The 12,554-nt window shown below is 40.3% G+C and overlaps 1 protein-coding gene across 1 annotated transcript in view; it reads right to left on the reverse strand.

Annotated features, from left to right (window-relative positions):
- csmd2 (CUB and Sushi multiple domains 2) overlaps positions 1–12,554 on the reverse strand; it is an 828,472-nt gene that overhangs the window by 283,457 nt on the left and 532,461 nt on the right. The window contains exons 27-30 of the mRNA XM_061982429.2: positions 4,779–4,981; positions 4,438–4,629; positions 1,176–1,314; positions 902–1,089 (exon numbers count right to left, since the gene is read on the reverse strand). Coding sequence (XP_061838413.2) covers positions 902–1,089; positions 1,176–1,314; positions 4,438–4,629; positions 4,779–4,981 — 722 coding nt within the window. The remainder of the gene's footprint in view (positions 1–901; positions 1,090–1,175; positions 1,315–4,437; positions 4,630–4,778; positions 4,982–12,554) is intronic.

Raw genomic sequence — 12,554 nt, forward strand, 5'->3', positions numbered from 1 at the left:
CTCTTTCAACATCTTGGGTTGCCGACCCCTGACCTATAGTGATCACAGAGACAGGTTGTTTTTGTGTTGCTGTATATATTTGTTTTTCTGAAAAATCCCACTTAATATACTTTGGGTAACAACAGTCAATATTTATTTATTTTATTAGGGGGGTAACAGTCAATATTTATTTTATTTTTTTATTATTTTTTTTATTATAAAATAAAAGTGAGCTTTTGTTAAACCAAATATTGTGGTTTTTTTCCATATACAACAATCTATCTGGATTCAATAAGAGAATCGAAACGTACGTCATTTCCTGTGATGTCACACAAGCAGCAAAAATAATGGACCGGAAAAACGCCTCAAGGCATGGCTATTCACCTGTAGTGATCACAGAGACAAGTTGTTTTTGTGTTACTGTATATATTTGTTTTTCTGAAAAATCCCACTTAATATACTTTGGGTAACAGCAGTCAATATTTTTTTTTTTTTTTTTTTAGGGGGGTAACAGTCAATATTTATTTATTTATTTTATTTATTTTTTTCTTATAAAATAAAAGTGAGCTTTTGTTAAACCAAATATTGTGTTTTTTTTCCATATACAACAATCTATCTGGATTCAATAAGAGCATCGATAAGGAATCGGTTCAATAAGAGGATTCGATAATAGGCTCGAACTCGATCATTTCTTATCAAACATCATCCCTAGTCAACATACACAATTTATAATACCTTAAGGCCCATAATATGGTAGAAGTCATTAACCCAGACTCCACCTCCAGCAGCCCTCAGTTAAATTGCGTTTGAGACCCCTGCTCAAACAAGACAATATCATTTATCGGAGAGGACTGATCCAACTCACCCCGGCCCGGGCTGAACAAAACAGGACATTAGAAGAATGTTCCAAAAATGTGCAAACCTCGATACTGAAGCACGAATCCGTTGCTGCTGAGCGAGGCGTCGCTGCGGAAGGCCAGGAAGAGCGTGTTGGAGCTGCTCTCGATCCGATCGGGCACATCCGTGCCGTAGAAGCTTCCCAGCAAAGGGCTGAGGGAGTCTGGTCCGTCATAGATATGCAGGAAGTCGTAGCTGGGCTCCAAGCTGAATCTGGTTGAGGGCGAGATGGGACAAATACTTTGTGGATTCCGCGCTGGCAAGGCAAGAGGAGCCGGACGCAGAGTCAAGAGTCTTACTGGTTGAAGCTGAGGGCGATGACGTAGTCCTCGGTGACGCTGACCGTCCAGTCGCACTCCCGCCCGTGAGGGTACGGTTCAGGATAATCCGGGGAGAGGATCAGTCCGCTCGGACCGCTCAAGTTGCCTCCGCACGGAGCTGTGATGAAGCAGGATAAAAGACACTTTTTAAATGCTTACTCACGCATTCTGTGCAGAACGTAAACATAGCAGCTGAAAATAATCAACTATTATTTTGTGACGCCAAAGTCAACTTTGGCTGTTAGAGAAGTGTCGCCCTCAAACCTTTTGTTAATAACGTCACACTTTTCAAAGCTCACTGTGTGAGGCGGGGTCAGTTTATAGGTCTGTTGTTGTTAATGGGTCTGTTGCTGTTTATGGGTCAGTTTATGGGTCTGTTGCTGTTTATAGGGCAGTTTATGGATCTCTAGCTGTTTATGGGTTATTTTATGGGTCTGTTGCTGTTTAAGGGTGTGTTGCTGTTTATAGGACAGTTTATGAGTGTGTTGCTGTTTATGGGTCAGTTTATGGATCTGTTGCTGTTTATGGGTTATTTTATGGCTCTGTTGCTGTTTAGAGGTGTGTTGTTATTTATAGGGCATTTTATGGATCTGTTGCTGTTTATGGGTTATTTTATGGGTCTGTTGCTGTTTAAGGGTGTGTTGCTCTTATAGGGCAGTTTATTAGTGTGTTGCTGTTTATGGGTCAGTTTATGGATCTGTTGCTGTTTATGGGTTATTTTATGGCTCTGTTGCTGTTTAAGGGTGTGTTGCTGTTTATAGGGCAGTTTATGGATCTGTTGCTGTTTATGGGTTATTTTATGGGTTTGTTGCTGTTTCAGGGTGTGTTGCTGTTTATAGGGCAGTTTATTAGTGTGTTGCTGTTTATGGGTCAGTTTATGGATCTGTTGCTGTTTATGGGTTATTTTATGGGTCTGTTGCTGTTTAATGGTGTGTTGCTGTTTATGGGTTATTTTATAGGTATGTTGCTGTTTAAGGGTGTGTTGCTGTTTATAGGGCAGTTTATGAGTGTGTTGCTGTTTATGGGTCAGTTTATGGATCTGCTGCTGTTTATGGATTAGTTTATGGGTCTGTTGATGTTTCAGGGTGTGTTGCTGTTTATAGGGCAGTTTATGGATCTGTTGCTGTTTATGGGTTATTTTATGGGTCTGTTGCTGTTTAAGGGTGTGTTGCTGTTTATAGGGCAGTTTATGAGTGTGTTGCTGTTTATGGATCTGCTGCTGTTTATGGGTTAGTTTATGGGTCTGTTGATGTTTCAGGGTGTGTTGCTGTATATAGGGCAGTTTATGGATGTGTTGCTGTTTATGGGTTATTTTATGGGTCTGTTTCTGTTTATAGGGCAGTTTATGAGTGTGTTGCTGTTTATGGGTCAGTTAATGGATTTGCTGCTGTTTATGGGTTAGTTTATGGGTCTGTTGATGTTTCAGGGTGTGTTGCTGTTTATAGAGCAGTTTATGAGTGTGTTGTTTATGAGTCAGTTTATGGATCTGTTGCTGTTTATTGGTTATTTTATGGCGCTGTTGCTGTTTAAGGGTGTGTTGCTGTTTATAGGGCAGTTTATGGATCTGTTGCTGTTTATGGGTTATTGTATGGGTCTGTTGCTGTTTAAGGGTGTGTTGCTGTTTATGGGTCAGTTTATGGATCTGCTGCTGTTTATGGGTCTGTTGCTGTTTAAGAGTGTGCTTTTTCTAGGGCAGTTCATGAGTGTGTTGCTGTTTATGGGTCAGTTTATGGATCTGTTGCTGTTTATGGGTTATTTTATGGGTCTGTTGCTGTTTAGAGGGCAATTTATGGATCTGTTGCTGTTTATAGGTTATTTTATGGGCATGCTGCTGTTTAAGGCTGTGTTGCTGTTTATAGGGCCGTTTATGGGTGTGTTGCAGTTTATGGGTCAGTTTATGGATCTGCTGCTGTCTCTAGGTTAGTTTATGGGTCTGTTGCTGTTTAAGGGTGTGTTGCTGTTTATAAAGCAGTTTATGAGTGTGTTGCTGTGTATGGGTCAGTGTATGGATCTGTTGCTGTTTATGGGTTATTTTATGGCTCTGTTGCTATTTAATGGTGTGTTGCTGTTATAGGGCAGTTTATGGATGTGTTGCTGTTTATGGGTTATTTTATGGGTCTGTTGCTATTTAAGGGTGTGTTGCTGTTTATAGGGCAGTTTATGGGTGTGTTGCTGTTTATGGGTCGGTTTATGGATCTGTTGCTGTTTATGGGTTATTTTATGGGTCTGTTGATGTTTCAGGGTGTGTTGCTGTTTATAGGGCAGTTTATGAGTGTGTTGCTGTTTATGGGTCAGTTTATGGATCCGTCTATGTTTATGGGTTATTTTATGGGTCTGTTGCTGTTTAAGGGTGTGTTGCTGTTTATGGGTCAGTTTATGGATCTGCTACTGTTTATGGGTTAGTTTATGGGTGGGTTGCTGTTTATGGGTGTGTTGCTGTTTATATCAATCAATCAATGTTTACTTATATAGCCCTAAATCACAAGTGTCTCAAAGGGCTGCACAAGCCACAACGACATCCTCGGCTCAGATCCCACATAAGGGTAAGAAAAAAACTCAACCAAATGGCATGACAATGAGAAACCTTGGAGGGGACCGCAGATGTGAAGACCCCCCCTAGGCGACCGGTGCAATGGACGTCGAGTGGATCTAGCATAATATATATATATATATATATATATATATATATATATATATATATATATATATATATATATATATATATATATATATATATATATATATATATATATAGGGCAGTTTATGGGTGTGTTACTGTTTATGGGTCAGTTTATGGGTATGTTATGTAGATTACCGTAATAACTCGTATAACAATCAAAAGCGCCAATTTTGACCGATACTTTCTTTAGTTCAAGACTTACGGTCATTTCAGAACAGCCCTGCACATCATATAGTCGGCTACAGTTTTGATGTTAAAGGTCTAAAAAAATTATGTAGAACGTCCAGCGGGCCGGATTGAGAATCTTAATGGGCCGCATGTGGCCCGCGGGCCGTATTCTGCACAGGTCTGTGTTAGACCCATCACTGCTAATAGCATTAAAGCTACGGTGTTCCATCACAAAAACACTATTGTGGGACTTGCAATATGCTCCGTCTGACCTTTTTCAAGACTGACGGACCCCTAAGGCTGAGCAGTACCTGGTATTAGTGGTGTTCTGATCATTTTCCTTGTGTGATTATGACCCAGGGTTCACTCCACCCGCTGTGCCTTTAAGAGTACCTGAGCAGGTGGGAGGGTCCGGCTGCCAGAAGTAGCGACCGTTGATCTCGGTGCAGGCGATCCTGTCGGCGCCCTGCAGGACGTAGCCCGGGTCACACTGGAACACCACACGGTCCCCGGGCTCCCTGCTGTCCCCGCTGCGGGTCCCATTAGTCGGCAAGCCGGGGTCATTGCACGAGGTGGCGGTGGAGACTGAAGAAGCGAGGGGAGGCACAAAGGCACCACACTGAGATGAATCATAGTTTACCTTTGAGGATTTGTGTCCTTTTTTTTTTTTTTTTTTTTAAGCCAACGCCTTTGAATTTTTCTTTTTTTTTCCTAATCGTCTTCTCGGCGCTCACCGGAGAACTGCAGAGCGAAGCCCTGCTTGCTGGTGAAGAAGTCGGTGGTGAACTGCAGGCTGATGGTGTTGAAGGTGCTGTGGGCGTCGGGCGGCACCGTGGAGCCGCTCAGCTCCCTCAGAAGCACGCCTCCGTCCTGGGGACCGTCCCAGATGCGAAGCACGTCATGGATCTCCTCCGTGTGGAAAACCAGGAAATGCAGACTGGGAGAGGGGAAAAAGAAAAAAATGTGAGACGGCGCCGGGATTTAAAATATTATTTTGAGAAAATTCCCTAGTTTTTTTTACTTAATTTTAGCCTGAATAATTATATTCTATTTAAGCATGTTACAATTGAGAAAATAACGAAACACATTTTTGGGGTTTCCACAAGGGCTGTCAAAAATAACACATTACCTAAAATATTTCAATAACGGTATTCATTTTTTTAACGGGCGATTAACGCAACCACTTCCTTTTTGACCCTTGGGCTGTGCCGTAGCGGGGAGGAACTTGGCTGCAGTTTACGTGCTACGGATGAGCCACAAGCGAGCCGAAATGGACAAAAGAAAGTCCACCTTATGGAAATATCAGGTTCACAGCAACAAGAAATGACTGTTTTTAGCCGTGAGAAGACGCGACATCCCTGCAGCAAACACCTGCTGTGCGCGTCGTTCTAGAGGTGGGTGGTGCTTCACTTCCGTGTTCTGATTACGGTTAAGGTGGAGTGATAACTTATACTTAGACAAATTTTATTGATCCACAAGGGAAATTGTTCCACACAGTAGCTCAGTTTCAAAGGATGGAAAGGGTAAGGATGGAAAGGATAATGCAGGTATTAAGTAGACCAAAAATTTACCATAGGAGCAATATAAAATATAACATATATGTAATATTTACATATTGTATATAATATATACTGATATATTATTTTATATTTGTATTTAATATATACAATAAATAATAAATCTCAATTACCATGTACAATATTACAGTATATGTAACAGCTGCAAGAACAACAACAACAAAAAATTATTAATCTACTTGTTCATTTACTGTTAATATCTGCTTGCTTTCTCTTTTAACGTGTTCTATCTACACTTCTGTTAAAATGTAATAATCACTTATTCTTCTCTTCTTTGATACTTTACATTAGTTTTGGATGATACCACACATTTAGGTAGTCGTTACAGGATCATACATTGATCATATTCAAAGTCCTCATGTGTCCAGGGACGTATTTCCTGAGTTCATAAACATAATATGATTTTGTAAGAAACATATTTTATTTGTCGCCATGGAGGCGAGGATTAGTGATTTAGAGGTAGCTAAAACATTGCAGACGGCGGATGGACGTTAGCCGCTAGCTAGCTAGCCATGTCTTAAAGCACCTCTTCCTGTGTCATGTCTGTGTAATCATGTTTTGTTTTAGTCATGCTTTGTTTTGTTTAGTTATTGGACTCTTTAGTTTCTGGCTTTTCAATCCCTTGTCTTGTTTCCATGATTACCCATTAGTTTCACCTGTTCCACGTTTGGACTCATTGTGCACTCTTGTTTGTCACCATAGCAACCCATTAGTTTTCACCTGTCACGTCACGCACCTGTTTCACGTTTTGAGTCACGCACATACGTTAATCATGTCAATAGTATTTAAGTTCATTGTTTTCAGTTTGTCGTTCTGGTGACATCCCGGATTCATACCCCTTTCACACTTTTACCTCTGCGCACTTCATAGTCCATGCCAAGTACGTTTATTGTTTATTAATGCCACAATTAGTGTTTTTGTTTCATTGTTCACAGTTTTTTGCCCACGTGCAAGTCTTTTTGTTTCGTTAGTCAAGTTTGTACATCCGCCTTGAGCGCGCTTTTTGTTTCTTTGAGTGTTATAAATAAATATGTATTCACCTTCACGCCATGACCAGTCCAGCTTTACTTGCATCTCGGGAAAACAAACACACCATAGTCCAAGTCTTGACATCCTGAGGGTGTTTCAGTGTTATAACTTCACCTTTATCTTTACTTTTTAAGCCAAAATGCGTCCATTCTCCCTTTTCTGTCTACACACTGTGTCTGCTTGTAAGTACTCTGTGTGTGTGCGCTGCCGAACATGCTCCTCTGCTTGTAAAACAAGCAATGTCACGACGTGACGACGACGTGGGCGCGGGGGGGTACTTTTTTAGAGGCGGTATAGTACCAAATATGATTCATTAGTATCGCGGTACTATCATACTTGCCAACCTTGAGACCTCCGATTTCGGGAGGTGGGGGGTGGGGGCGTGGTTAAGAGGGGAGGAGTATATTGACAGCTAGAATTCACCAAGTCAAGTATTTCATACATATATATATATATATATATATATATATATATATATATATATATATATATATATATATATATATATATATATATATATATATATATATATATATATCTACATCCTGAAAATATGCAAACAAAACTGTGTTTAGAAAATTGATACTTCAAACTTGCATAAATAAATATTAAGGAATATAACATAACTTGGCTTCTGAGAGTTTCAAAATGTAATGAATAAAATGCTAAAGCAATTATTTTAATATTTATTATGGTCATTTTAAATGAATTATTATGATAATTTAGAATAAATTATTTCCAATATGCTTATTTTAATGTATAATTCTATGGCTGGATGTAATAACGAGTCAGGAAAAAATACAAATAAAAATACAATTAATTTTGATGTTTTTAGCAAAATATAGTAAACATGTATTTATTTATTTATTTATTTTTAATTAATAAATATATTTATTTTTAGGTAAGATAAACATAATAATACAATTTATCTCTAGTCTGGATGATTTAGTTCTTGTCACCCTGTTGTCCTCCCGTTATGAAAAAAGGCTGTCCTCAGTCAGGTCCGCATGGAGCTGGAGGGGGCGTGGCTTCCAGCTCCGGCTGAAAATCGGGAGATTTTCGGGAGAATATTTGTCCCGGGAGGTTTTCGGGAGTCTCCCGGAAAATTCGGGAGGGTTGGCAAGTATGGGTACTATACTAATACCGGTATACCGTACAACCCAATGTCAAATATTTGATTTGGTGTTTGGAATGGCATGAGACAAACAATTTCGGACAGAAAAAAAAGCCTTTTTTTAGCAGAAAGATGGGAACGGTTAAGTTGAATTTGCTTAACAAAGTTCCACTGAAGTAAATGTTTACACTTGTACAATTCCACATGTCCCGGGAGGAATGGGAGGAAGAAAAGAGCGTATTTAATCAGGCACTTCAACGGCGCTTTAAGATGAATCAACGCACCCAAAAGTACTAATAGGTTTAAAATAAGCACACACCAAAGGGCGTCGGAATCAAAAGACAAACAGCATTTTAAATATAATCGCAGTCACCAGGAGCAGAGCGGGGATGGATGTTTTACAGTGTCAGTCAAGGCGCTTCTTCAGCCCCAGCATTTAATTTTCAGACCCAACATCAGAAAGATGTTGCTGTCAAAACATGTACTCTTCCCTTTTGCTGAAGACAGCTATCATGCAGCTGGATGGGAATGTGCGAGTGCGTTTAAGCGTGCAAAAGTAGGCCAGTCTCACTCAATGCGCTGGAGTCTTATTCCTTGCAGTCTTGAGTACGTGTAAGAAGACATTTTGTACAAGCCGGCAGTCAATATTTAGTGTTCACACCGACGGATATAGAAAAGTTTGATCCAAAGTCTCTTTTTTTTAACCACCCAGACACGTACAGTCGTGGTCAAAAGTTTACATACACTTGTAAAGAACATCATGTCATGGCTGTCTTGAGTTTCCAATATCTACAACTCTTATTTTTTTGTGATAGAGTGATTGGAGCACATACTTGTTGGTCACAAAAACATTCATGAAGTTTGCTTCTTATATGAATTTATTATGGCTCTACTGAAAATATGAGCAAATCCACAGAACTTTCCTACAGAAGGTTTTATCTTTGTCCATGTGATGTCAGATGAAACAAAATGGAGGCCACAATACCCAGCAATAGGAAAAGGTGACATTTTAATCATAGGAACACCAAGCTTACCGTCAAGCATGGTGGTGGTAGTATTATGCTCTGGGCCTGTTTTGCTGCCAATGGAACTGGTGCTTTACAAACAAAAATTCATTAAGTTTGGTTCTTTTATGAATTTATTATGGGTCTACTGAAAATGTGAGCAAATGTGCTGGGTCAAAAGTATACATACAGCAATGTTAATATTTGTCCCTTGGCAAGTTTCACTGCAATAAGGCACTTTTGGTAGCCATCCACAAGCTTCTGCTTGAATTTTTGACCACTCCTCTTCACAAAATTGTTGCAGTTCAGTTGGAGCACCCAACTGCGCCCAAAACCCAACCTCCGGGCTGATGATTTTAGCTTGTCCTGAAGAATTTGGAGGAAATCCTCCTTTTTCATTGTCCCATTTACTCTCTGTAAAGCAGCAGTTCCATTGGCAGCAAAACAGGCCCAGAGCATAATACTACCACCACCATGCTTGACGGTAGGCATGGTGTTCCTCACTTTTTCTCCTCCAAACATATTGCTGGGTATTGTGGCCAAACAGCTCCATTTTTGTTTCATCTGACCACAGAACTTTCCTCAAGAAGGTCTTATCTTTGTCCATGTGATGTCAGATGAAACAAAAATGGAGCTGTTTGGCCACAATACCCAGCAAAATGTTTGGAGGAGAAAAGGTGACGTTTTAATCCCAGGAACACCAACCCTACCGTCAAGCATGGTGGTGGTAGTATTATGCTCTGGGCCTGTTTTGCTGCCAATGGAACTGGTGCTTTACAAACAAAAATTCATTAAGTTTGGTTCTTTTATGAATTTATTATGGGTCTACTGAACATGTGAGCAAATGTGCTGGGTCAAAAGTATACATACAGCAATGTTAATATTTGTCCCTTGGCAAGTTTCACTGCAATAAGGCGCTTTTGGTAGCCATCCACAAGCTTCTGCTTGAATTTTTGACCACTCCTCTTCACAAAATTGTTGCAGTTCAGCTAAATGTGTTGGTTTTCTGACATGGACTTGTTTCTTCAGCATTGTCCACACGTTTAGGGCTGGGCTTTGGGAAGGCCATTCTAAAACCTTCATTCTAGCCTGATTTAGCCATTCCTTTACCACTCTTGAGGTGTGTTTGGGGTCATTGTCCTGTTGGAACACCCAACTGCGCCCAAGACCCAACCTCCGGGCTGATGACTTTAGGTTGAGGTAATCTTCCTTTTTCATTGTCCCATTAACTCTCTGTAAAGCAGCAGTTCCATTGGCAGCAAAACAGGCCCAGAGCATAATACTACCACCACCATGCTTGATGGTAGGTATAGTGTTCCTGGGATTAAAGCCCTCACCTTTTCTCCTCCAAACATATTGCTGGGTATTGTGGCCAAACAGCTCCATTTTTGTTTCATCTGACCACAGAACTTTCCTTAAGAAGGTCTTATCTTTGTCCATGTGATGTGACTTAAACGTGTGGACAATGCTGAAGAAACAAGTCCATGTGAGGAAAACCAACGAATTTAGCTGAACTGCACCAATTTAGTCAAGAGGAGTGGTCAAAAATTCAAGCAGAAGCTTGTGGATGGCTACCAAAAGCGCCTTATTGCAGGGAAACTTGCCAATGGACATGTAAGCAAATATTAACATTGCTGTATGTATACTTTTGACCCTCACATTTTCAGTAGACCCATAATAAATTCATAAAAGAAGCAAACTTCATGAATGTTTTTGTGACCAACAAGTATGTGCTCCAATCACTACATCACAACAAAATAAGAGTTGATTGGAAACTCAAGACAGCCATGACATGATGTTCTTTACAAGTGTATGTACATTTTTGACCACGACTGTATGTCGCTCTTGATCTCTGAACCGCGGTGCTGGCTCAGTCCTTCACATGAATAACGCAAGAAATGCATAATAAAGTCAGACGCTCTGAGACGAATTGCGTCGAGCTCGGCAAGAACATGTAAATGAAGCAGCAGTCAGAACGTGACACAGTGTTCCTTCACACTAGGGTGCGGCTTTAACAATTCAAATATCAGCAGATCACAACAGGGAGTGGGCCTTGGTCATGGAGACGCGCTATAATCAGATATGGCAATAGAAATACATGAATAAATATAATACTGTATATATTCATCTGAATGACTCCCAACCCCAGACAAAGTCTATTTGGTAAAGCAGTTTTTGCACATGGGTGTGAACAGGCCAATAGGATTTACAAGAGCCAGATTATGCAAAATAGACTGCAATGCCAAATGTAATATGACACACAGCCTGTTGATGATGTAAAATAACTATATCTCTCTTGTTTGCCCCAATTATGATTAGGGTTGGGCATCGAGCATTGGTGGGAACCCGGACTAACATTCCGACTCACATTGTTTCCTTTCCATCCCTAGTTTGGATGGCCGACTGGAGGAAATAGGCGCTGAACAACGGACAAGAAAAAGCTGCCACCAAGGAATAAGAAATGGACGCCGCCAATGAATAAGTAGCTGCTGCCAACAAAGAATATGTTGCCACCGCCAACCAAGGATAGCCCCTAGCAATGAAAAAGAAATATCTGCAGAACAACGAAGGAGAAATATTTAATGAAAAAGCCGGCAGCAAAAAATGAAAACCCACCGCCAACGAAGAAGAAATAGCCGCCACCACCAAAGAAGAAATAGTCTCCGCCAACGAAGACAAAATAGCCGCTGCCAATGAAGAAATAGCCGCCGTCAACAAAGAATAACCGCTACCAATGAAAAATAAATAGCTGCCGACGAAGAAGAAATATTTACTGGCAACTGTAAAGAAATAGTCTCTGCCAACAAAACGAAAAAGCCGGCAACAAAAAATTAATAGCCAACAAAGAAGAAATAGTCTCTACCAACGATGAAAAAATAGCCGCTGCCAGTGAAGAAATGTCCACCAAACAATGAAAAAGAAATAGCCGCCACCAACAAAGAAAAAATAGCCGCCGCCAACAAATAATATCCACCAAACAATAACAAGGAGATAGCTGCCACCAACAAAAAATATCCACCAAACATTGACAAAGAGATAGCTGACGCCCACAAAGAATATCCACCAAACAATAAAAAAGAAATAGCCGCCAACAACAGAGAAGAAATAACTTCCGCCAACAAAGAATATCCACCAAACAATAAAAAAGAAATAGCCGCCACCAACAAAGAAGAAATAGCTGCCACCAACAAAGAATATCCAAACAATAACAAGGAGATAGCTGCCGCCAGCAAAGAATATCCACCAAACATTGACAAAGAGATAGCTGACACCCACAAAGAATATCCACCAAACAATAAAAAAGAAATAGCCGCCACAAACAGAGAAGAAATAGCTGCCGCCAACAAAGAATATCCACCAAACAATGAAAAAGCAGTAGCTGACATCAACAAGAAGAAATAGCTGCCGCCAACAAATAATATCCACCAAACAATAACAAGGAGATAGCTGCTGCCAACAAAGAATATCCACCAAACATTGAAAAAGAGATAGCTGACGCCCACAAAGAATATCCACCAAACAATAAAAAAGAAATAGCCGCCACAAACAGAGAACAAATAGCTGCCGCCAACAAAGAATATCCACCAAACAATGAAAAAGCAGTAGCCGCCATCAACAAGAAGAAATAGCTGCCACCAACAAAGAATATCCAAACAATAACAAGGAGATAGCTGCCGCCAGCAAAGAATATCCACTAAACATTGACAAAGAGATAGCTGCCACCCACAAAGAATATCCACCAAACAATAAAAAAGAAATAGCCGCCACAAACAGAGAAGAAATAGC

This window comes from Nerophis lumbriciformis, linkage group LG21, assembly GCF_033978685.3.
Source record: "Nerophis lumbriciformis linkage group LG21, RoL_Nlum_v2.1, whole genome shotgun sequence".
In the NCBI taxonomy this organism is placed as follows: Eukaryota; Metazoa; Chordata; class Actinopteri; order Syngnathiformes; family Syngnathidae; genus Nerophis; species Nerophis lumbriciformis.